Source organism: Falco rusticolus, chromosome 7 (genome assembly GCF_015220075.1).
Source record: "Falco rusticolus isolate bFalRus1 chromosome 7, bFalRus1.pri, whole genome shotgun sequence".
Taxonomy (NCBI): Eukaryota; Metazoa; Chordata; class Aves; order Falconiformes; family Falconidae; genus Falco; species Falco rusticolus.
The window spans coordinates 48,595,667-48,622,277 of record NC_051193.1 but is presented as its reverse complement, the minus strand read 5'-3'; the positions used below and the strand labels follow the sequence as shown (position 1 = coordinate 48,622,277).

General features: G+C 41.2%; 1 protein-coding gene across 2 annotated transcripts in view; it reads left to right on the top strand.

Annotated features, from left to right (window-relative positions):
• Positions 1–26,611, top strand: part of LDLRAD3 (low density lipoprotein receptor class A domain containing 3) — a 118,586-nt gene that overhangs the window by 57,549 nt on the left and 34,426 nt on the right. For both annotated transcript variants that reach the window (XM_037395658.1, XM_037395657.1), the window contains exons 3-4: positions 2,771–2,896; positions 5,626–5,760. In XM_037395658.1, coding sequence (XP_037251555.1) covers positions 2,771–2,896; positions 5,626–5,760 — 261 coding nt within the window. The remainder of the gene's footprint in view (positions 1–2,770; positions 2,897–5,625; positions 5,761–26,611) is intronic.

The window sequence follows — 26,611 nt, the reverse complement described above, 5'->3', positions numbered from 1 at the left end:
GATTTTCAGAGAGGTGAAAAGGCACTTCTGAATGTGATGTGCCAGAAAGTTGATAGCCTCTGAATTCAGACCCCAAATGACTAAAGTAAACCTGTTTGAAGAAACGGGATCCAGTCAGTGTTAACAGGCAAAACCACGGTTGCTGCCCCTTTTTCTTGTTTCTTCATTCTCTCTTCTTCTTGGAACTGCTCTGGCTCAAAATACACCTCTAAAAAAGGAAACTGTTGGAAGCAGTCATCTGGTCTGGGAAATGTACATGCACTGCATGGTTTCAAAAAATGTTAACTCTTAGAAAAAGGAAAACAAAACAAAACACGTGAAGCATTGGACACCTTTTCACATACTGTGTTATTACCACACACTGCAAGCAGCAGCTTGGCTGCCTGGTTAGTGTGCTGAATATTGGTCAAATGCTAATGCAGACTGTTTGCTTCAGTGATGGTCTGCAAATCTGTTGCAAAGGTGTTTGTTTTGCTGCTTTTGTTTAAAGGCTGGGAGTATGGTACTGCCTCAGACCTTGTGGTTACTGAAGTATTTAGCTCAGATCAGTCTGCCTGAGCTTTAACAGGACTTGCTCATTGAAGGTGTGTGAAGAATTGCAGGGACTCGGATGTCTAGGCTGAAGATTTTCCACTACCGGTGGTGTTAAGCATGGCAGCGGGTAACTTATCAGCTGTTTCTGTATGAAGTAATGCTTTACTTTTTTCTCCTCATGTGGACCTTGGATACTCTTCAGAAAAAATGGTAGTTGAATATGTGAAATTCAGTGATACATCCTATTTTACACTTTGTAATTCTAACTGAAAATTACTGGTATAATAAAAACATGTTAAGAGAGGAACTGCAGGGATTTGCTTTTGGAGGACACTAAATCAAGCGAGAGTTACTGTAGCTGTGAGTTGAAAACAGTTTATATGCACACTGATGAGTGATGGAAGAAGGCTTTGCTACAGCTGCACTTATTTTTTAACCCTGGAAGAGAGAATTCCTTCTAAATTAATGCTGAAGCTGTTTGTCCCTGTTGGATGTACTTTTTTTGTCTGTACTCTGGTTGTTCTCAACCTTGGCCTAGCCTTATAAAACTGCACAGGTTGGTGTATTGATATGCCATATGGCTACATAAAAAGACTGCCTGTCACTGTGATCTCCAGATCTGTCATGTCTCAAAACCTGGGAGTTGTAAATGCGTCTTGTGGATTTGGTGTAGGAGTAGGAAACATTTACTCAAAAGGCCCACAATTTATGAAACTGGCTTCTTTTCTGGTGTTCTCCCATCAGTGGTCTGTGCATGGTATTTCTGTGTGTTCACATTGCACAGTACACACCTTCCTGTGGTTACCAGCATGCTCTTCCTGCAGTTACTGGCTTTGCTTTAGAGTGGACTTTCTGAAGAATTCAGCGTCCTGTGATGTGGTCCATTGTGTCATGTGCTAATTTGAAAAAGCAAAAGGGAGAAAAACATCTAACCACATGTCTTGTTAATTTTATTATTATTATTTTTACTTTAGGAGTTGCTTTATTCTAGGCTGGTGATACCACAAGACTTAACTAGTGTTTGCCTTGAGCATCGTGGTGGAAACAACTGCATCACTCTAGCTGAGGGCAGTGTTTTCTTCTTGCTGTGAAGAGTTGCTGTGCCATAAAAAAAATGTGAAGTACTTGAGATCATAATGAGATTCTGTAATCATTTGTTAAATGCATTTTGATGCTATTGTTAGTATTTAGTGTTACATGAATAGCTGTGCTGGTACTATGAACAAACGTGGTTTCTGTCCTGAAGAACTGTATAATGGATGATGGAGAGAAGTACAGCAAGAGATGCAGTTCATATACTCATGTTCCTTTGCACCCAATTGTATACAGATTGTGCTAAATAAATGTGGTGTTAATTATAGTCTTTTCTTTTTTGAGTTTGATTTTTGCAGCCTGAAAAATACTTTAGTTAAGGTCTCTTTTGTTTCTTATTCTTAGAAAGACACTAACTCACTTGGTATCTTTGTATTCCTCCTTTCCTTCTCCTGATGTTTTCTTACTATTTGTACACCTGTCTTTGCCCAAGTTTGCCTCCAGGTCCCAGATTCTCTGAACTTGCTACCATGTTCATTATCACTGTCTGCCTTGGGCTCTTCACTGTTTGGCTTCTCTGAGCAAGCAAGTGTACAAAATCTAGACTTTTGCTGCAATTTAGTGTTTGTGGACTCAGTGTGACATATGGCTACAGGCTGGGGGGGCTACCACTAGTCCAGCTACACCTTTCTTAGCCTCTGTGGGTTGTTGTCTGCTGCCCGAGAACTTGCTTAGATGTCTGTCTCTGGGACTTGTGCTTGGGATGGTGACGTTTACAACAGACTTCCATGCAAAGAGGAGTTAGTGGGACCCTCTTATTTTAATATTTTTCCTTCAGTGCTTCTAAGTTGGTCAAATTCATGTGGTCCTTTAAAGAGACAGGACTACTTGCTTGCCAAATTTACAAACTTATATTCCAGAGTGTTGAGCAATTTACATTTTTTTGAGAGCCATTTGACTTATTTTAAGTTTGAATGTTTTGGTCATTCTGGAAATCGTAAAAATTGGAAAAAAAAATCAGCCTAAGCAAGTGAAATCTCACAAAAAGAACCTTAAAGTAGTTGAAGGCAAGCCATAGGGAACTTGGAAGGCACCTAACATGAGTGCCACCAGCACTGCCTAGAGTACCCTAACCTGCACAGCTGCTACAAAGTCTCATTTAACATTTGTAAATTGTTTCCCTCATTTTTCCCTTTTCTCCCAGCGAAAGCCAAGTCCAAGTGCGGTGCCACGTTCTTCCCCTGCGCTAGCGGGATCCACTGCATCATTGGCCGCTTCCGGTGCAACGGCTTCGAGGATTGTCCCGATGGCAGCGATGAGGAAAACTGCAGTAAGTGCAAGCCTACTTGTCAGTGTGGCTGCTTTTTTTTTTCTTTCAGCTAATTAATACTACCTGGAAAGGAAGCATTCATTAGCCTTTAGTTTGAGTTGGATACTCTCCCTGTCATTTATGACCCAGATGATCCCTGTGCTTTTCACCTTGCCTGTCTTATTTTTTTTTTTTTTTAAAGGTCCAGCTCAGTTTTTTGTATATAATGCCTATATGACACTACAAGTGCCTTTGTAACTTTGAAATGAGATTTAACTTGCATGTTTGCTTTGAACGGCACTCTAGTCAGATGTAACTCAAATTGGGTAAATATTAAGTATTACTTTAAATTGTTTAGTTTTTATTTGCCTGTTTCTTGTCACTGAAGAGTATGACTTGTTCATCAGCACGTTTAGGTTTCGCTGTTTATACATGTTCTCAAACAGAAAATAAATAAATAAATAAAGGGTTATTCAGTGAAACAAGTTCTTGGGAGGAGAAGGAGGTTCTCCACATCAGGCATGCCTGCCAATATACTAGCTTGACCAGCTGTTCAGCAGCTTGCAGGAAAGTTGCAGCAGAGAGATTATCTGAAGTGCTACTTGCTTTGGGCTATACCCCCTGCATGTGGCTGACTGCACAGATCCATTTGTATCCAAGTCTAGCAGGGATATATCATAGCAGTAAGGAAAGGTTACATTTGATACAGCAGCTCTGTTGCTATTATCAGGAGCTATTAAAAGCACAGGTCTGTAGGTAGAAGCTTGCAGCAAATACTTGCTCCTTCTCTTGTTGCAGCATGTTGGGCTTTTCCTTTTAATGACATTTAAAGGTCAGGAGGAGGACAACAGATACCAACTTTCAAAGATAACAAAAGGGGTGATCTTCACAGTGATCCATCACTGTCTGCTTCTTGGAGGACTTGCCTTTCTTGTTTATGTGCCCCCCAGCATGAAGAGTCTGGTTTGTGCCCTGGGAGGACTGTGGCAGGGTGATAGCACCTCTGTGGAGCAAGTGAAGCTAGAGAAAGAAGACGGAAGGCTATGGAAATGACTCTGGGTTATGCTTAAACAAGTGAACTAGAAAGAAGTTTTCACAAAAGTGCTGTGAGAATATTCTTGAAATGGTGGACTGACAAGTGGCAGGTCTCAACTGAAAATGCACCATCTCATGGAGCTGATGATGAATGACCTAATTTCCCATGAGCTTGTAGTGTGTGACTGCAACAGGACCTTACAACTGATAACATGCTGCTGATCTCTGTTTCTCTATACCATTTCAGCATATATTTGATATTTTCTAGCTCATCCAAGTGTCTACTCACTGTTTTGCTTATGTAGAGGAAAAACACTGTAGACCCTAAAGTGACCTGGAAAAATCAACAGTTTCAGACCAAAGATTTAGCATGTTCATGATAAGTGTGCTTTTGGGGAGCTGGAGGAGTTTAGAATGTTTGCTATATATACTCCAGGTTATATGCATGGCAGACTTTAAAGTTTTATGTTGGCTTTGGGTTTTTTTAAAGACTCTTTAAAGGCAGCTCTCTAAAGAATAAAAAATAGGAAGCCGGTTGTTATTTGGGATCTGTAATCCCCTTTTTTATTGTAGCAGAGAAGCTCTTTTGAAACAGACATCTAAACAGCTTTTTTTTTAGGTTTTCAATTGGAAAGTTGCATTCTCTTTCTGTTACCTCGTTACCAAAAACTGGCGGGAGTTCAGAGAAGAGTGCCAAAAATTATTATGGGACAGAGAGATTGACTTATGAGGAAATATTAGAAACTCCTAAATTATGCATATCTCAGCTAAGCGATGACTATGTTGGAAAATAAAGCTATATATGCTGTATGTGGAGGGTGCAAACACTGTTAAAGGAGGGATAATGTAGTTATGTATGCTGGGCTATAGCACTGAATAGAGATGAAATTAGAAAAGAGAAAACTAAGATGAATATCAAGGAAACCTCCTTGGCAGTGAGATGCATTGAAGCTGTGATGTAATCTGCTAGGAGAAGTGTTGAAAACTGTGCTCCTCAAAGCTTTAAAGGAAATTAGGCATAACAACTTACAGTGTGTTTACTGCTTGGTTTGGCATGGGTGAGAAACTGCTCTACCTAAATAAGTCTGCTTAAATACTGTTCTGTTGCTCTGCTGGGCCTTAGGTGAAAGGATTTTCTGGGTGCTACTGCAATGTGTGTGTTAGCCTTAAAAAGGAGTTGAAATTCAAACACTAAGATGTTGAGAAACATCAACATTGCCATTGTGTTGACTCAAAATAATGAGGACGATAGGGAAGGTGGAAGAAGAAGCAGAGGTAAATAAACCACTGCCTGGCAGTTCTCAGCCGGAGTTGTTGGCTTATAATACGAAACTCGAGCTAAACTGAGTTTGCTGTAATGGGAAGCAACAGGCAGTGTTTATGGTAGGCAGTGCTACCCTCCATATGTCTTCAGTGTGAGCAAATGCTGAACACTGAACAGTCATTGTGATAGGGGCTCTCATGAAAGTGAACAGAAGGCTTATAACTGTGGGTGGACTAAATCTCTGCTAATTGTAATGAATCTTGCATGAATTAGAAATTTCAGTGTGCTCTGTTCAGAGAGACAAGGTTAGTTTGCCAAGTTACTCCCACGTATTCAGCAAATTGACCAACTGGTGAGTTGTGACCTGTTGCTGTTGATTGTTTAACGGCTATTTCACTGCCTGGGTAAGAGAATTTCTAATGAAAGATCTCACTTGCTTTTTTTTTTGCAGCAGCGAATCCCTTGCTTTGCTCTACTGCCAGATTCCACTGTAAAAATGGTCTTTGCATTGATAAAAGCTTTGTGTGCGACAGTCAAAATAACTGTCAAGACAATAGTGATGAAGAAAGCTGCGAAAGCCCTCAAGGTAGGCACAGTGGTTTTATTCTATTCTGCAATTCTGTACCAACTCCAATTAATGTGGAACAGGCTCAGCAGAAAATATGATTCTGTTGGCTTGCTCAGTGTTGGCTAGAGCTGTGGTTTCCCAATTCTGCAAATAATGAGCGTGAAATGTGTAGAGTGTGTGTGTGCACGCATACATTTCATTCTCAGCGCTCAGAAGACTAGTATCTTGTTCAGATCAGTAAAAATGCGGTTTTACAGAAAGCGCTTATATTCTGTGATCCAGTGCTCACTGAAGTTACTGGGAATCCATTTAGTGGCTTCTGTGTGAGATGGATTGGACGCGGAGTGATCAATAATAAAACTTTAGTTTGAAGTAGTTCAGCATTCTATCTATTTACCAGATGAGTAAATCTGTGTAGCTTTAGATCCTCATTGCTCAGTTACTTTCTGAAAGTGCATGCTTCACTGCAGGACAAGTATGCAGTGAAATAATTTATTCCTACCCTTCCTTGTTTCTGTATTTAGAGAAAAGGATTGAGGACAGGAAAGAATTTTTTTTGTTTGAAAATTGTTGTGTATTGAGTCTTGTGAGAATCTCAAAATACAATCTGTGACAATTTTTTTCTTTTTTGACTTATGCTGTAGAGTCTACATCTAATGCTCCTCATTTTTGTTTTCTGTAAATTAATGCCATAGTATTTTGTAAAATGTGAAGCATATATGAATGACTTGAGGTTAAAAAATAATGTGTATTGGACATCAGCCAGTAAACATTTTAATGTCTGAGTTACTACGGATAGATTAGAGTAAGCAAAAAATGGGGGATGGTGGGTATCTGCAGGGGAAATGCAATGTGCTTGGGCCTATAAAAAGCAGGACACATGGAGGTAAAGCAGGATATGAAGGAAGAAGAAATTAGGGAAGTGGAAGGAGAATGACTAATATCTAGCTGTGCTGATGATTTAGTCCTTTGTGGAAGGTAGAATAATTCTGAGCTTAACACGGTGACAAACATTTACAGCTTACAGGGGAAGAGGAAAACACGCAACAGCAATGCCAACAAAACAGGCTTTATAGCAATGGTATGTGACCATCTCCTCTTTGTCATTCCTCAGCCTAACCTATGAGTTCTTTCCTTTGGCTCCGTATGTAAGGGGTCACAGGGTCATCCTGGTAACTTGCCTGCTTGCTGGGCTACATCACAGCCTGGGAACATAGCTCTGCTTGGATCGGAGTCTTGGAGAGGGGGCTCTGGCCTGACCCTACCCTCTGTCTCGGGAGGGAGGAAGGAAAGGGCTGGTGAGGGACTAGCATGTGTGTATTGCTCTTGCAGCAGTTGCTGCCCCTGTGCTGAGGGCTGAATTGTTTTTCACTACAGGCCCAAGGCAGCCTTATAAGATTAATGCGGGTGGCAAGGTTTCTTGTTGGGTTTCTTTTTTTTTTTTTTTTTTTTTTTTTTTTTTTAGCTTCTGAAGCTTAAAGCAGCAGTGTTCTTTTCCAAGGTTGGGATGACTGCTTCCTCTGCAGATTAATTGGCTGGATTGCCTCCAGGTTGTTTGTTGTCATGACAATCTGCTTTTGGAAGTGACTGTCAGGCTCAAGAGAAGAAAAGAGCTGTATTTCATGAAACCATTACTTTTGTCTTTATCTTTGGTCCCTTCTGGAAAAGTCAGATTAGTAAGAGGGTTAAGCAAAGTAATTCTGTCTGATTCTATGTGTGAAAGAGCCCCAGACAAGGAATAAAGAGTGCTGTCATTAGGGCCAGAGCAGCAATGGTTTATGGGGTTTTTATTAAATGAAAAAAAAAAAAGGGTCCAAGTCGTCCAAGTACAGGGCTGGGAATGAGGAGTTTCCAAAGGGAGATGCTGGTTTTGGGGAGCGTGTGTGATTGCCTTTGCCCTTTGGCAGCTCAGAGCCTCCCTCAATTGCTGTTTTGCCATTTGTAAGTAGACGAGGCTCACATACTTGTCTTGCAAAGCAAGGATTAAACAGTATAATGTGCTCAACTTCCCATCTGAATGTAAATGACCATTTCCCTCTGGAGTGTGCAGCTATGGGGTGTATCTGTCCTGGCTTCCAAACACACCAACTACTTTGTGTTAATTGAGAATTAGAGGCTACTGTGGACAGTCTTTCATTTCTCACAATTCTTTCTACAGCAGATCTAATTACTGTAATTACAATGAGTTTCATGTTAACACAGTACCCTAGAATCCTGGTCATTAACTAGAATTCAAGTGCTCTGGGTACTTAGGGACAGAGCAAAGCAAATCTGTAAGGTATTACAGAATTAAGATAGAGAGGGTTCTTCCCACTAGCTATGTTACCATGTCAAATGTGATAGCTTTAGTTCAGTGTAATTGAGTGTAGTCTGACATGAGATTGCCCTTGTGTGCTGTTTTTTGATCTAAAAATGTGTTGATTTAGAAATCACTAGCTAAGCTTCTGAACCACTGGATGATAGTGTCATTATTGCCATTTAACAGATGGGGAAGAAGGGGCATAGATCAGCTAAACAAAATGGTCCCAGAGTGACATCCTGGCTGGTAGGAGTAGAGCTTCATCTGTGCTTGTCTGCTCCAGGGGGATGCTATGGGACTTAATAAATGTTTGCAAAGTGTTTTGAGATACTATAATATCATGTGGAATAGAAGTGTGAATTATTAATTGGTACTTTGCTCTCCTGCTCTTGGGTATACTGACAAGCTTTTTAAATTAACACCTTTTCCTACTCCTCCATGAACTTCAAAGGCCTCCTTTATCCTGCTGTCATTACTGGAAAGCTCCAGTAGCATATCGGTTTGGTTTGTGTCAGATACTCCTCCATGCATAAAGATCCTTTCAATCAAAAAGAGTCACTCTGCAGGCTAGGAAAACAGGAATGTGACCCCATATTGAAAAATGTAGTGACCCGGCTTTGATATGGAACGCTTCAAAATGTGTGGTCCTTGATGAATAATAGCTTTGCTAGCATGCTGCAATTTGAGATGAGCCTGAAGCCATGGGTATATAAAGATTAATTTTACTCATAAGTAGGGGTGGATTCATTTGGGGGGAGGGAGGCAGAGGCCCCAGGATTTATTTGTGAAAATGGGAGGAAGGTCAAATTTTTGAAAACAGGTTCCTGCCCTCCTTTCTTATTACTGCTTGTAACTGAGTGTTGCGCATTATAAAGGTTTGTATGTTGTGGGGGAAGTGTCTGTTAAAAAACTTAATCAGTGACAATTTAGCCGCAGGTCAAATAATTCTGCTCTAATTCCCAACAGTAAATATTTGTAGCTCTTGTAGCTGCCATGGCAAACGGCAGAGCTGTTCCTTTAAACCTACCCCAGCTACATTTTGGCCCTCTCCAGTTTCCAGCATTGAAGTAGTGTGGCCAGACATTTCCCTTAGTCTGGAATGTGGTGCATTCATCAAAGTATGTGCCTGGGTTTGGGGATTAGATGGAGGATGCAACTGCTTGGATTATCCGCAAGTTGCATATATGAATTGCTCTTTCTAAGGTGTTATTCCAGTTTTAACAACGCTGGTAGCAATTGGAAATTTATGCGCCTGTTCTGTACTTAATGGATCTTAATCCAGGAAAGGTCCTCGCCCCCATACATTTTTTTCTTTTATTACTTCAAGACCTTTTTCCCTATGCCTTGAATTAGTTGACAGTGCTAATCATTCACAGCAGCTGTTCTGGGTGTACTCCTTGGGCCTGTCTGTCACTGGGGGGATTTCCTGCTCCACAGCTGACATCCACTCAGTTGGAAGGGAGTTCCTCCCTCGTAACTTTTTCAACAACCATGTAAATTTGTTCAGCTCTAGGACTGTATTTAATTTATTCTCTTAATTGCTTTTTATCTATATGTGTCTTCCCAGTGCTTCTTCCTTTAGACTCTCCTTAATTTTGTACTTTTAGTCTCGAAAGCTTTAACACCAACAAAAGTGTACTGGATATTTTAATTCAAAGTCCTTTTGTTTTCATGGCCTTTCTTTTCTTTCCTTCTAAGTTTGCTGAATACCTTTATTAGCTTTAACCCCCTTGCCTAGGAAAGAGCCTTTTGTTGCTGTGAGTCAGCAACACTTTGGTGCTGTAGAGAGAGGCTCTTGGCTTCAGTAATGTTCCTACAACTCTTGCTCTGCAGTTGTTAGTAAACAGTACCCTTGTGGTCAAATTATAAACCAAATGTTTTGCAAGTGTCCTGAAGTTGATTCCTGCCCTGTGTTTCTACATTGTATTTGGTAATGTCCACTGTTGCATGTGTGGATACTTCCTTTTTTTATTTTTGCATATTTTTTCATTGAATTTATGTTGGGGTTTTGATATACCCCAAAATTTTGAAACAGATTTAGAAGCCTACATGGTTGTCAGAAGTTTGACTTATTAAAATTAGGTTTTAAGTGATAATATAAATTCTGTAATGATGATTTCTGTGGATTTAGGTACAGGTAAAAGGAAGATGGGACATGGTTTAGTGATGGACTTGGCATTCCTAAGTTAACAGTAGGACTTGATGATCTTAAAGGTCTTTTCCAATCTAAATGATTCTGATTCTATGAAGTTGGAAGGGGACTGGCTGTAATGGTAAACACTATGGCCTACTGCTGGTGTTTGCACAATTGAGTTGCTATGCAAAAAGAATTCTAGAGCTGACAGCCAAGTGGAACAGACATACTCTATAAATTTCAATGAAATGCCACAGAATTTAACTTAAGAAATGCAAATAGCTCCCAGAACATCCCACTCTATAGAGCTTGTAACCAGCCCTTTGCATGTGGCAAACTGAAATTCTGAAATTCCCAAATGCTGTGGTATCAGACATCCCAAAGCTTTGTAGTCTGATCCTGGCTGTGTATGTTTCCTTACGGAGTCTCTCTGACTCGTTATTCATTCAGTCTTTAAACTGAAGCTCAATTTGCAATTACTGTGCATGAGCTTAGCCCGTATTCAGCCTACATTAGGAATTTAATACTAGGAGCCAGACTAAATAGAAGCAGAAACTTAAGGAAGGATACAAATAAAATGTCACTGAATGTTTTATTAAATGAAAGCTTTTCCTGAGCATATTTAGCTCTCTAATATCCCTGTTTTATAATGCTGCTAGATGGAAATGTTTGTCAGCTCTGAATTCCTTCTTTCCTCTGTTCCTCTATTCCCTAATTAAGTCCAGGCTTCATCTTCTTTCCATTTTTCTTTCCTCGTGAGATTGAGAGGGTTCTTGTCAAGGAAAAAATTGATCCATCTGCATGGATACTGAAAGGTAGGGTGAACTGCAGTAGCCAGGTGTTCATATTAGTTGGTATTGATATTTCAGATGACCGTTAAGTTCCTGTGCACACTTATTTCAACAGCATGCAGACTCCACAGTCCATGCTGCCTCCCAGGTCAGGTTGTGGTTTGTAAGATTGATTATTGATGACTTCGTTTGAACAGCAGATAACAACAGCACAGGCATTATTGTAGATGGTCCCAGACTCATTCAGAAGCATAGTAACTTCTGAGTGGGACTGAGAGAGGAATTCTTACTAAGCTGTGCATGGAAGCTTTGCAAGTAATGTAAAATACATGTGGGGATTTTGGGGAGAAGTCCAGGCAGCTGGTACAAGTGGATTTGAGTTGCTACATCTTACAGTTCCCTCAGCTTGTGAAGATGCAGGGTTTTGTTGCAGAACAGGTATATGAACCTGAGGAAGAGTCGTCTTGTGGATCATCATGTTGCTCCTGCAGGCATTTTGGCCTAGCTAGCATTTTGGCAGAATAGTTAGCAATAGACATGCTGCCAAGATGTTAGGCTACCCTACTGTTTGGAGAGCAGCTGTTCTATTAAGAGCAACTATAATATGGCAATAGAAAAGCAATGACTTCAGGTCTTCAAATGGACAACAAACTTAAAAGAGTGTTTGTAGATCTGGGAAGCATTCAGCCTCTTTGTCTAATCTCCTGTTTTGCCCATATTTGCATTGAAGCTCAAAGCAGTTACCAGCAGGTGTTGGCTTGGCTAGCGTAAAAATCAGTTTTATGACATAAGTCAAATCTTAGACAAGGTGTTGTATCACTGGGGGCTCACCATATTTATCAACAGCTTTAGCAGGGGAAAAAAGGAAGAAAAAGAGGATCTGTCAACAATCACCTTGCCCTGAAGGCAGTTCCCTGAAGGTAGTAAGGATGGGGAACTGATTTTATATTGCCAGCTCGTATTATGCCTCTTCTGTAGACAGATGTACTTGAGGATGCTAATAGCAGCCTTCCCTCGAGGCACAATTTACTCCCATGATGGGATTGTGGTTCTTATGGAAGTACCTTATTGGATTCTTGCTGTAATCCCATGGTGGTTTTGGGTTTGGGTATTTTTTTTGGTTGTTGGGGCTGAAATTGCAGTTCTCAAGCTAGTTACAAAAGCCTACCTGCAGGTAGTAACCATGTATAAGCTAGTTTCCTTTCAGCCAGTGGCTGCCTGATGAGGGGAGCTGAGAATTGAGACTGTAAATGGCATGTTTTTCTACTCACCTGTACAGAAATGAAATATGAGCTCTTAACAATTGTGTCCAGATGTTTTTACCTTCACTTTGTGGCATTTATGCTTAATTAACAATTCCAGAAAAAGGTGATGACATGAATATCCAGTCTCTCTGCCTGTGCTTCAAAACTTCAAAAACAGGTTGATAAAATATGTTAGAGGAAAGCAAACAGAAAAAAGGACAATCTTTTTCCCCGTTGTTCTTGAAGCTAACGAAATTTTCTCTTGAGCTCTTGTTAGTAAAAATTAATTCCTTTCAAACACGTTTTCCACAAGTTTTTAACAGCATGTGGGTGTTTGAAATATGCCATATTGTATTGGCATGTCATGCCGTGTCCTGGCTGCTGAATTGCATTAACTTTTCATAGAATTCAGTGTCATTTAATTGTATAGAAGGCTCCTGTTGCTGGACTGTCGGTGCCAGCCCCAGTCTTCTTTGCTGTCAATAGAGGGAACCCAAATAAAAGGCATAGATTTTAATCTTAGACTTGCTGTAAAACAAAATCAGTTCTAGGAAAGATGACCAAGTGCTTTTTCTACAGGTGTTGTGGAAAGGACTGTAGTGTTTGTATTTAAAACGAAATTTTAATATTTTTTTTTAGTACAATTTCAGTACTAGGACAACCTGATCTTTGTTGGGAAACGGTAGTTGTCATAGCAAATGTGTGTTGGGGGAGCCACAGCAAGGGTTTCCTGGGTTAAGTACTGAATAGAAGCTCTTGCTAGCACAGCGGGAGTTAGCTTGGCTGTCTCCTGTTTCTAGTCCTAACCTTCATTCATCAGACCAGCCTGCCCCAACCTGTAATTCTGCTTCCAAGCCCAGCTGGGAGCTGGTCTGCGTGGTTCTATCACCAGGTCTGGCTATCAACCCTGCAGTTCCAGTCAAGTGGTAAACCTTGTTCTTTAGGCAGATTATTAACATGCATCTTAGAAGTGATAATGCTTCAACCTAAATCTAGCTTTGAGACCTGCCTGCATTAACCAGGGCAGCAAAAATCTGAGGTTAATTTACACTTCAGTGCCTTTACAAATCTTGGTCTGGCATTGTCCTTTCTGTAATCACTAGTTAGAAATTATTTCCCAAGGTGAATTATTGAGGAAGCTCACTACGCTCAGCAATTTGTGCAGGGACTTGGGCAGAGGGCACAAGAGTTGTCCTTTCTTGCTCTTTAGGAGTTGGTTCACTCTTTTTGTGCAGCAGTGGAACCGAGTAGATCAGTTTTGCTGTTCAGACCTATGTGAGTGGGAGAAACAGATCCCAGCATCCTGAGTCAGACTTCAGGGTAAATATTTTCTTTTGTTTAGTTTTTCCCCCTGCAGCAGTAAAGCTGGAAGATGTGGCTCCTAAAATGTCAGGCTACAACTCTGTCCTCAGCTGAAACTAGTTTTGCATATGGTTAAAATCTGTATCTTTTCACAACTTCGGTTATATCTGGGAATAATTTGTGGCGTGAGCTCGGTCAAAGCCTGTGCGTGTGTTCTTACTCAAATGTAAAGCCGCAAGCAAAGCCAGCGTGACCAGGTGTAAAAGTATTTCTATTCAGATGTTGTAACAGTTCAATACATAATCAATTATGCAATTGACCTAAAGCAGCATGTTTTCAGTGTAGGCAGTCCCCTGGAGCAGGGTTACCAAGGTCTGTTGAAAAGTTTTACTGACATCTGCTCAACAAGAGTAAATGCAGCAACTCTAGGTCAGCCAGATGTCTCTGTAGCTAGAAACTGTGCTGGTGCAATGCACTTGACTTGTAGGAAGCGGAACAGCTAGAAATGCAGAATTGCCCTCAGAAATGTAGGTGACCACATGTGTGTGGGACCTTTATCAGTCTGGGCAGTTTGTGTCTACTATTTTGAGAAATCCTTGCTTAGAGTAATTCTGGGGTTTTTTCTAAGTAGTTTCACTGTGCTGGCATAGCTACAATTTTACTCTGCATTACAGAAAATACGATTGTATATCATCTTATAGGAGAAATAAGGGTATGGCAAAATGAATTTGGAGGGGATACCTCACAACTGGAAGTGGTATTAACGTCAAAGCATGTCTACCAGAGCTCACTATGTCTTCGTGCCCACTCACTTCTAAATGCTGGTCCCAGCCAGGTCAGCGGGAGTGTTAAGTTCCTGCTGCTGAAGCAAATGGTGTTTGTTTCTTTATTGCTATACCAGTGTGCCGTATTGACTGTGGAGCATAAATTGCTTCAGGGTAATTTTTAAAACCTGAGCAAGTTGCCAGCCAGGGTTCTGGAGAAAGGTATTTCATACTGCCTGATCTAAAACTAGCAAATGAAACCTGATAAGCAAGTGGATTACCACAAAAAAGAGAATTTCTTGGCAGGCTTTAGATTAAGCTGAGATTCATCCCTCAGCCACCTGTAAATCTGCAAAGGATGAGACTGTTGAATTCTAGCTTTCTCTTCTTTGCTGTTCTTGCACAGGTTTTAATACCTGTGTCCCAGAGTCTGATTGAGCTTCCTTGGAAAGCTGGGCACCACAGCAGATTTTCTTCTGCCTGCTGAAAATTGTGAAGTGGTGAGAAACATCAAACCAGTATTTAGTCTGTGTGCTGTTGCCTGAGCTTGCCAAACTAACTAATGCTCCCATCAAACATTACCAGATACTCTTTGCTAATTTGCTATAAAGGATTCTGTAAAAATCCATATTCATGAGAGATGTTAAAAACATAAAGCAATTATATGGTTTTCAATTACATAAACATCAACATGCAATGGGAATTAGAAGCTGAATAATTAATTTTCTGTTTCTTTGTAGTAGAATCTATGCAAACAGTAAAACCTGGAGAACAAGCAGGGGGATGAGTACAGAGGGTACAGTGCCATAAAATGCACTCTATGTACCTCTCTTCAAATTCAGTTCAGATATCGAAGTATTGGCTGTTAAGGGAGGTGGCAGCTTGGTGAGCAGGAAGTACTGGGTGCAGAAAGTCCTGTTCGTACCTATGCCTTATAAAGTAGTGTTTCCACTAACATGGCTGAGTGTTGGAACTATCAGGATGTCCATTTATGTATCCCAAGCACAGAGGTGGCAAGAGCTAGAGCTACCTGAGGCTTCCTTCTGTTGGTATGATAAATGACCTTGGGCATTTTGGGTTAGTGCCTGGCATATGCCTGATCTTTATTTTACAGGTGAAGAATACCAAACTTCTAACTTTTGAAACTTTATGAAAGATTATAAAGTCATTTGAAGAAAATAAATATCATGAATCATTTCTGAATATTACCCACACCTGAAGTGCACCAACCAGTGACTGTGGGGTCTGGGTATTGATGCTGAATTACATCCTCCAAGGCTTCAAAGTGGAAGCTTTCAAGGCTTCATTTATTCTAATAGCATTATTGCACCACAGTAAATGCAGTGATTACCAACTAGTTCTTAAATGGAAGTAATTTTGAGGTTCTGGTGTTTTTGTTAAGAGGGTAGGGAATGTGTTACACTGCACTAAAACCTATGGGAATTAAAATCTAGCTTGTTCTATTTGTTCAACTATGTATTCTTAGATTGTCATTTCCCTTTGCCTCCTACACGCTGAATAGCTAGCAAACACCAGCCTGATTCTAGTGACAGCTGTCCAGAAGAACACTTTTAGACTTTTTGAGGCAGTTTTTTCCATGGCAAATGGTGCTCATGATTTACCCTCTACAGGAGAAGACTTCGGACTGTCCTTCTACAAAACAAGTTCTAGAGCTGAGACTTTCCTTTGAGAAAGGTTTTCAGAACCGAAACTTGCACTATTGTCAGTGAACTTTGAAGTCTATGGTGGCTGGAGCCTTGCTGACTTTTTTGCAGAGGAGGTGGTTTGGACTTGGCTTGAGAGGAAGGGATCATTATGCACAATTACATGGAAGCTCTGCAAGGTGTTTGGTGCTTACGCTTGTAAGAACCCATAGCTGTAGGAATATTGTATGGGAAAGAGATTGTCCTTATGGTGACTAACTTGCTGTCAAATTTAATTTTCTTTTTTCACACTCTAGAAGCAGATAGCAATAGACATGTGACTTCAGGAAGGCAGTGCTGAAGGGGAAGTTATATCCTATATAGTTCTAATAACTGGACAACTGTGGACAACCAGGAAAAGGTAGATGAGAAGACTGTATGTTCTGTTCAAAAGGTAACAAATTCCAGGCTGAATATTTTCTGTTATTTTTGCTTGCTATTAAAGCCAAATCTGTCTGAGCAGGTTGGGACAGGTATGTTGGTGATCAGTTAGAGAGGTTCTTAAGAGATGGGCTCAGACAACAGGGTGGCTACAGCAGATACAAGAGGAGTGAATCAGCTCTTGTGATAAAAATGAGACATGGTGCCAGTGAGCAGAGCCTGGCTTGCAAATAGGATGTGGAGATCATAGGTAGGGGCTTAAGCTATGCTTCTACCTAATTTTGTTAATTCTTTTGTATTTAATTTTGTTTTGTGAAAGGATCACTTGTCCATAGTCTTGTAATTTGCTTTTGTGTGGGAGCCAGCTCATATAATTAAGACTGAGGTGGTGGTAACCTTCTGCTCTTAGTACACACGATCAGTTTTGTGATGAATCAGCTGCCAAGGTTTACATTCCTGAGCCCAAACTTGTGCTCTTTCCATTGAACTTGCAGCACAAGTGTGATTGAATCACTGAGTGTTTGCAGAAGCCACTGCTGGTCTCTCCGTTGTTTTCCAGACTTCTTTTTCCACCACCTCTTGATATATAAATCCCAGAGAGTTGATGATTACTTGGCAGCCATATGAGATCAGGTTCTAGTCATGACTGATAATTGCAAGAAAATATCCAGAGAGTGTCTTCCTGGCCAAGCTGGATGTAATTCAAGACTCTGTATGTGAAGGAGCACTGGCTGGAGGAGCCTGAGGAAATGTGCAGAAGTGATATTGTGAGCTTGCTTATTGGAGAGAGATCTCAGCATGATGCCTTTGCAAGCTATATGGCCCATCTGAGCTGGAAACCAAGTAACACGGAAAAACACTGTGAAATGAGTTAATCTTCAAATAAGAAATTTCCCGCAAAGGTACAGGACTGCTTTTGGTCTGTATCTTTCTTACCTGTGCATCAGCAATATGGTTAGTCTTTCCAGAAAACCTAGTGTAAATATGGAGTAGAGAAAACATACTGAATCTGTTCCTGTGCTCTTTCCCTCATAATTTCACCCTCACTGCATTCTCTGCTTTCTCTTGTTGGAAAAACTCTTCCAAGCAGTGCATGGAGTTTTTGTTTGTAAAGAAATTAAGTCAGATTTGTGCTTCCCCCTGTTTTGTTTCGGTTTTATTGCCTTCTTTCCTGTAAGCCATCAAGGGCTTTTCCTTGTTCCTGTTGTTTGTTTGCTTTCTGGTTTCTTTATCTCTTCAGTTTTTGTATCGCGCTTTTTCTTCACATGTTTATTTTTGGCTTTTCTGGAGGTATCAAACAAGAGAAACTATACGTTAAGCCACATTCAGGCTTCAATCCACTACCTACAGTTAGAATACTACAAAGTGTTGTGGCCTTGTTAAGGTAAATCTGTCCTACTCAATCATTGTTCTTACATTTCGGTGTCACCCCAGAGGGGCAGGAAGCAGTCTAGGCTTAAAACACACAAACAAATTAAAAAAAAAAAAAACCCAACCCAAACCCCACATGTGGGAGAAATCATACATCTCCCGGAGAAGACTGGATGTACATTCCTTTCTGTTATGTCCATCTCTCTGAGATGGACCACATCTCTGATATGAGTGCCAAACAGTGGTCCTCTATGAGAACATTGCCAGCTGGTAGTATTACTAGGAAATATATGTTTTTTGATTATAATTTCAGCTGAGATTTAATATTACAGGTTTATTGGTGTCTGCAAGTCACACAGGTGAGAAAAGGAGTCATTTTCTGCTCTGGTTGTGCTAAAGCCAGTAAAGCAGGAATTTCCTTTCTGCCTATTTCACCACATGATTTGTACTACTTATATTTTATGGTCTTGATTTATAGTGTATGTCATGAGTTTCCCTGATGCTGCTAGCAGTTCTCTGCCTGTGGTTTGCTAGGTGGGAGTAGTCTCCTAATGCTTTTGACATGAGGTGTGTGCGTTGGCTACAGCGTGTTCCCATTGGACACCGGAACCAAGCCTTTGCAGTGGAAGGAGGGGAGGTGTCTTTGTAAGAAATTACTGCATTAAACATCTGCTAGAGGAGGAAGTTTCCACAAGAAAAACATCTGCTAGATGATGAAGTTTGCACAAGAACTGGGTTAATAGTCCGCTTTTGGAGTGTAAGCTGGAAGCGACAGTTTGGCCAGCCCCCAGCCACGTGCAGCACATGGCGGCAGACACAGCATTGCAGCAGTTGTGTGCAGAGCAGGAACTGCGCTAGTAAAAGTTGCCTGCTCATATATTAGAGGGGAGGAGGGAAAGGAAGCCTTTGCAGCTGGATTGAGTGCAGGCTGCTGCCAGCAGTTGTCTCAAAGCATTCCTCACTAGTGTGAGATCTGTGAATGGTGCTTGGGAGAAAAATCTCTGCTGGGTTTTTGATGCTTTTCAACCACAAGTCTTTGTCATTTGCAACAGGGTGGAGTTTTCTGCAGCGCTCTTCCGTAAGCTTTTCAGCTGTGGGAGCTGATTGAGGAGAGAGGGAAGGGGGGGGAAGACTTTTTCAATTCCTTCCTTTCCAGGGGCTACAGAACTGCCTTTCCAAAACTGTTACGTTACTCTTACAGCAGTTGCCTCTGGAATTGCAATCACAACATATTCTGTCTCTTCTCCCAGTACTTAGAAAAGGGCTTCTTTAGCTTTTTCCTTTTTCTTTCTTTTCTTTTCCATATCCTTTTCCCTTCTACTTTTAATACACAGTGAGAGTGCCAGGGAAATTAAGAGTGTGCTTTGCACCTCTACCCTTTTCACATTGAGAAAGGAATTTGTGTCTCTTGTGAACGCTGTGGCTGGGTCCCAACAAGAAAGCCAAAACCTGTGATGGTGGATTTTTTTCCCTGCAAAGCATCTCTTTTGATGCATGAGTAAGGTCAACTTTTAGCAGGCTTTGTTCTCTTAGGCATTTTAAAAAAGATCACCCTTTTTATCTAAACTCAGGGTTTGTTTTTTTTTAAGGAGGTAAATAATGAAGCACCAAAGAAAGCTTAATGCAAGCAAAACTTCTCCTGGCTTGAAGAATGCTGTCCTGAGCAGATATTACACAGACTATTTTCAATTCCCTTCTTGTTAGAGGCTTCAAAGAGGATCTCCATTGCTTGACGATTGTTTACCCTGTGCTGTACCACTCTGTTGTGCTTTGTTCAATGTAAGTTTCCAGGCTTCATGTTGTGAAGATTTCATTACTGTTCTTGGGCGATTATTGTACCTGCAGTCCTCAGAACAAGTTTTCCTGCTTTAACTTCACCTTTGCTCTAAAGCCAAATAAAATTCTTCAAGTAGTACATTCCCTACCTGGTTTCTGGGCCTCTACCAGCCTGTAGTGCAGGTCACTTATTGCAGGTACAAAGTGACTCTAACCATCACCTGCCTTTGTTTACATGCAGAACAGACTCTCTAGTTCTTTTGATTTCCCAAATGGGGGGGTGAATTTATTTCAGCTGTTGTGGGTGAAGACTGATGTTGAGATTGCAGAGCTCTGCCCTACACTGAGCAGCTTCTGCTCTTTCTGTGAACTGTAGCGAATGTGTGCCCTGCATTTAATGAACACTCCATCCCATCTGCATTTTTGGTGAAGATCTCATGAACCAGTTGTTGCTGAGTCTTGCTAAATAACTCCCCTGCAAGAAGGTTCTGCTTGTCCTGAGGCAGGATCATGTAGTGCTGAGCTTGTCTTCTGGGTTGTTACTCTTCCAGTGGTTACATCAAGCTGAATTCAGGCCTATTCTGTCATTAAGAACTTATTAAACTATTGCTCTATGGTTTCATTTTTAAACACTGACCTTTCTGTTGACGTGTTGTGTGTGGTTCAACCTGCCCTGATCTCCTTCTGTCTTCTGCATTTTATCTGTTGCGGGTTTTCCCCCCCTCCAAGTCTCCTGTGTTTGCATAGGTGCTTCATTTCAGAGGAGTACAGGAGGGATGCAGATGTTATGACTTAATTTTTTATTATGTATTATGCTGTTTGGGCTTTTTTGATCTCTGGAACTCAAAACAATGATCAAATAAGGATTCTCTTTCATTTTTCTTGGCACTAGTTTCTCTCTCCGTGGATGTGGAGTGACTGAGGTTGGTTCTCACAAAGTCAATGACTGGTAAATCCAATTAATCCATCCTCAGTCCAGCTGAATTTATTACCTATTTCTATTTTTGCTGGATCTCAATTGTTAAACCCTTCTTCTGCCCCACATAGTTTACATTTAGAGTTTCAGGCTGAAAGTGTATCTTGTGGGCCTGGGGGGAAAAGCTTGGGGGTTTCACCTTCCCTTTTTGCTTCCCCCTTGGGCAGGATCCACTGCCAGGTGGCCAGCACAGAGATGCCCTGAGGAGCAGGGAGGACAGCAGGATCCAGGCCCCTGTCCCCAGCCTGGCCTAGGGAGCGGCCAGGCCCCCCTGCAGCGAGGGGGAACGTGCCTGGTGTCTGGCTGCTGCGGGTGAAAGGCAGCTCTGCTGCAGCCTCCACAAGCGCTCGACAGCATCTGTTTTCTTAGGCATTTTCAAGCTGCATGAAAATTACTTCAGGAAGCAGAAACATGTTTTACTTGCCAAGTATTGTGTGAAACGTCCAGAAAACAGATCTGGTTAGGAGGAGGCCTTCCTTGGGGAGGGCAGGAGAAGAGGAAGATAAGTTGTATATTTTTTACTGCTTTGAAACAGCACCTCTCACAGCTTACCATGTACTTAAATCTGTCTGGTTACTGATTTGTTTCCATTTCAAACCTGGATATAATTAACATAATTTTATAAACATGAGTGTGGAGAAAAGGGGTAATACAACTTGTGGAACCTTGTTCTTCAGAGCATTATGCATGCTCTTTCTCTGGCAGCTCCTTTTGCAGAGCAGTTCATAAGCAGCTTCAAAGTATTTATCCTGCTTAAGAACAATGTTAAGTATCTTAATTAGCTTGGAAGATGTTCTGAGCTTTTTCTGTGCTTTAATATATTTTAAAGATTTTCCATAGTGAGGCTTCAAAGTGACGTTTCTACAATTCCTTTGACTGTGCAAGAGGGCTGTCATATTTTCCAGAACTGTGTAAGCTACCTGCTGACATTTTTTTTGCTTTCAGGTGAGATGAGGTTTTTGCAGATAGGCCCACAAGCCAGAGGTGTCGAGTAGAGTCGGTACAACATTGCCAAGCCTTTTCTGGGAAGAGGGAGGAAGGAGGCTTGAGGGAAGGTGTATATGCTTTACTGGTGTGGAACATGTTAACATGCTGCATGTGTCCCTGTTATATGTGGCCTAAAGAAAGTGTAACCTGCCCAGAGGCTGGGGTGGGTACAGGCAGTACAAGCTCCAGCCAGAGCTCAGCCAGGGTGCTGTGCCTGCCCAGTTCAGCCCCCTTCTGCAGTTCAGTGAGTTCTCTGCACCACTTTGTTTCATCTCTATGCAGCTGGCATGTTTCTCTTCATTAAAATCCATTGCTGGAAGGCTCTGATGGAATGTCAGGCAGAAACTTCTACACCTGTAAGTGTGTAGCCATCAGAAGCTGTCAGAGGGAGTTCAGTGAGGTGGAAGGGGGGATCTTTGGCCACAATAGTGAAGCCTGTGAGAGTGTCCTTCCTCTTTCTCCCCCGACCCCAGTATCTGTTAAAACTTCCGATTGTTGCTGTTGCTTTTTAAAAGGTATTTTTATTTTGTCATTCGTTGGTCCATCACACATTTGTTCACTGGTAGCACTACACCAGTCTCCTGTCTCACCACTGTCGGTGAAAATCCTTTCCCTGGCCTTTCAAGAGTACCTTGAAGAGCAGGCAATTGTTTGGTGGATTTCACTTGCTGAGTCAGGTTGCTCTGCTGAAATGAAGGAGTATGTTAGCTCATGTACAGCACAAAAAAAGAGAGGTGATTGCTTCTGTTGGTAATTCTGAAGGCAGTCTGCTCTCTCTTTTATTGGGGAAAATGGGCTGGTGTCCTCATACCAGCTCATTTGGCAGTTTCTGGTGAGTCTGAAAGAATGCTGCCTGCTGAACAGCATGTCTCTGGCATGAGAAGTTCTGGGCTTTTCTGCAGGGCCCTGTAAGCTTGGTGATGGGGTGTCACCCTTCCTCAGTGCAGTTTTATACCTCTGGTGGCAAATGGCCTGTGGATAAAACCACTGTTTGGCTGATGTGGTTTTGGTTCTTTTGATGGAGAAGTGGGAAAGTTAGAGGTAGGCGGGAGATGTGGCCCTTCAGCACCATGCAGTCTGAGGGAGGGGGCCCATTCTGTGACAGGAAGGTGTGAGTGAGGAATGTCTGCAAGCTGCGTGTGAATGCGTTCTCAGAAGAGAGTGTCAGCTTGTCTTTTCCCTCTTGATTTCATGCTGTGTTTTAGCGACATGTTCTGTCAGCCCTGGAGAAAGCTTGTGCCTTTTCTTGTTTCACGTGCTTAGCTAAGGATACAAACGTTCATTCCTCGCAAGGATAAAACTCCTGTCACCATTTAAAAGCACTCAGTATTACGAATTACGATGCTACCTCTGCTCTGCTCAAGTGTGCTTTAAACGAAGCATGGGTTTGACTCACTGAGGGAGAGCTGTCACTGCAGCAGGAGTCTTTAGTGTTAATGTAGCTCTCATTTCTACAGGATAGAGTGAACTTTCCACTCTACAGACTCACTCACCATCAGTTCATACAACCTATCACTATCTTTTGCCATGTTGCATACAAATAGACATTTTTAAAATGCTTCATGTAGGCCTCCGGCGTTCAGGTCATTTAGTCTGTGTTCTGTTCTGTGCATCCCACCTTCAGTTTTTCCTTGCAAACTAGTGAAAGCCAAATTAATTATAACAGCTTGCTCAGAAGAGGCATGTTCAAAGGAGTCCAGAAGGCAGTGGGAGTCCTAAGAGCTTGCATAAATAAATTGCTTTGCTCCTCCCCATGAACACTTAATGATGTGGTGATGGTAGCTCTTCTAGTTTTATGTACCTTTCCAGAGGAATTGCACTGAGGTTGGTTGGGCACAGACTAAAGTAAACTGTAATTTGAATCCTGTGAAAAATCCAGGGCTGTATTTCAGTCAGGACTTTGGGTTTTGATCTGAGATAAAGCCTGGAATATTGTGGAATCTTCTAGCATGGTGGTGTGGCAGTGTTCCTGATAAAAGTGGGTACTTGCTGAATTCCTGTTTCTACTGTTTGCAGTAGCATTTTCCTTCCCTTTCTTCCTCTCTTCACACAGCCACAGGCGTCTCAGGAAACCCATTTACCCTAATCCTGTGTTTGACTCCTGAGACCCAACGAGCTAATAGCTTGAGAATAAATTGTTGTAGCAATTGCATGCATAAATAGCATGAACAGCTTTCTTAAAGTGGTGTTTGATTACTTGAGACAAAGATTTCAAAACATTAAAACAGCTTAAAAATAATTACTTGGCTAAAGCAATAAAGTTCTGTGGATAAGTTTCATTTTTTCATAACCCTCTTTTTTTCCTGTCTCAGAAAATGGACAAGAAGCGTGCATTAAAAAGTAATTCAATCTTCAACCCAAGCAAGACACAGAAAATTCAAAATCAAATGCTAATGCAGTTTTTTCATTTTGCAGATGATTGTTGCCCACTCACATGCACACAAGTATGCACATCATTAGCACTGACAAAGAGCTGACTGTTAACTTTGAAATCCTTTGTTTCCAGGAGTTTATCTCACACTCTCATTATGTAAATGTGGTTTTTTTAAACTTCAGCAGTTGCCATGAGAATAACTGTCTGTCTAGAGCACTGTATGGGGTGCATCCTGCAAAAGCTAGGCAGAACTATCTGTTCTGTTGAGAGAGAGTCATGTTTCTTTGATTTATAATTAATCTTTAAGACTCTAAAGCATCTTGACAGTATAAAACAAACAAATCTGACTGTCTGACAGGTGTTTGCCAGATGAGACAGTGGCCTGCATAGCATGGTATGCATTGCACCGAGGCTTGATGGATTGCTGCTGTGTAACTGCTGGCTTTCCTAAAAAGGTGTGTTGTGTGATACTGTGCTCCTGTTGAAAGTGTGTAGAAAGGAATATGCTTTAAAAACAAGCACTTCTGGCTATTGGGTAAATAAATAAATAAATAGATTACTCTTGGATCCCTAATTTTATGTAGCACAAACCCAGGATGTGTTTGGGGGTGTGGTGTGATATTTGACAAACCTTATTCCCTTGCTTCTGGAGGCCTGATGTGTGTGTTGTTTATTGCATGTGTGATCCAACGTGAGGGGAAGAAGATCCTGCAGAGCACCCAGTTGCCTGAAGCCCTTCAGGGTGGAGGGCAGCTCTGGGAATTCTGATGTCAGGTAGTTCACCTACCAAAAAAAGTAGAAAAGAAGCCTTGTTCACCTACCAAAAAAAGCAGAAAAGAAGCCTTGTTAAAGTCTACTTTTTGGGTGGTAGTCATATATAGGCAGGAGCTGGTGGGGACGGGTGATGGGCATGGGAGGATTTATTCGCACTGGGAGAACGGTGTACTTCTATGAACCTGCAGTGTATGGTACATGGTGCCAAAATTACTTTTTGTGAACACTGTGGAATGCTTTTGGAAATAATGTACACAAACTTGTCCCATCCTTTTGAAAATAAATTCCTAGCTTTTCATGGTAGGGAAGTGGACTGAATAGACAGACAGTTCAAGATCACACTTCAAGGCACATTAGTTAACGTGTCTTTAACTTTAAAAGGTTGTTAGTGTTAGTCCATGAATTCTGACTTTGAAGCTGGCAATGGGTGATGTTATTTTGCCAGTCTTGTCCTTTTTAAAACAAAACAACACACCCTTAGGTGGGACTGCTGCTCAGGGCAGGAGGTAAGATTCACCTGTTAAATAGAGAATTTTGTTTGGCAAAGAACTTTCCTCTGTAGGTCTGTTATGACAAGAGCATGGAGAATGAATGGCTCTTCTTGGCACTACTAGACTTGTAGTTTGATTGTCATAGAATATTTAATAAGTGATATACATAGCTAGAGGTGAGTGTCAATTTTTTTAAATACAGAAATCTGTTCACTTTGATGTGGCTTTAAGTTTAGAGTGAAATGCAGTAACTTGATAATTAATCAAAATAATCCCTGCAGTGTCTTTACGGCACAGTCTGGTTTGAACACGACTCTGCTACTCCCAGGCCTACAGTGGATCATTCCGCTAATGCTTTGCCTTCCTTCATCCTCATATCAGCAAGGTAAATGAGTTGTGTGTTGTTCTCCTGGCCTTTGCAGCCGGATATTGATGGAGATAATGCTTCGCTCTGAAGAAGGAAACCATCACGGGTGTCTTGCCAACTGCCAACTCGCTGTCAGGACGTACTAGTTACAATCTGAGTGTTCACTGGTAACACCTCCCATCTTCTGCAGCGAGCATCACCTTGCGTTCCAGGGATCAGCAGATCCAGAGCATCTCTGTTGGTGGTGGATTCATTTCCCATGATCTGGTTCATGCATATGCAACTTGTCACTGTGGGTTTTAACATTCAAAACATTTTTTTTTTTCCCCTCATGGTCCAATACAGAAATTAATTTGAAAGCTGAACTAACGTTTGGAATACTTCCCATATTTTGCCCCAGAGCTGCAGATATGCCTGTTTCATTGTATTTTTGTGACTTTAAAATGGGTCACTTCAGACACCTTCCTGTAAAAAAACTGAGCTAGATCTTTCTCAAGATGAACCTTTAAAATTAGAAACTTCACACTTGAATGTCAGAGTTGGGTATAATTTGCTGTGATGACAACCACATGGCCTCAGTCACAGAAGAGTGAAGTGTCTTGAACTGTTGAGCAAGTTTGTGCCAGTTTCAACAGCTTCCATGCTCCTGTAGTACAGCTAAAGAAGTTAGCTCTGGGTTGTGTTGAGGCTAAGCTTTTCTGGTGTGTTACAGTCACTCTCTGGGGAATTATCAGCCTTTCATATATTTGTGCTGTGCCAGGCAGGGTCATGCTAGTTATATTTGTAATTTATATTTTGCTATTAATGATATCATGTAAATGCTGAGTTTGGTTTGTGCTTAAAATTATTAGAGCAAAGGATAGATCATTCTTCTCTGGGCTACGTATGGAAAGTTCTGGGATAATATGTTTGATTTCCTATCAGAATAACTTGCCATCGCCTTTCACTCCAGAGGGTGATGTTTTCCGTTCTGGTTCCCATTACTATAATTAGACTCATTCAGTGTGTTCTGTTTCTGTCTATTAACATATAATCGTGTGATTGATTCTTGCATGCCAAGTAGATAGTTTTTCCAAAGGAAATACGTATTTTACATGAGTTTTCAGACCAGCTATGTAAATTGAGTGCTTATGAG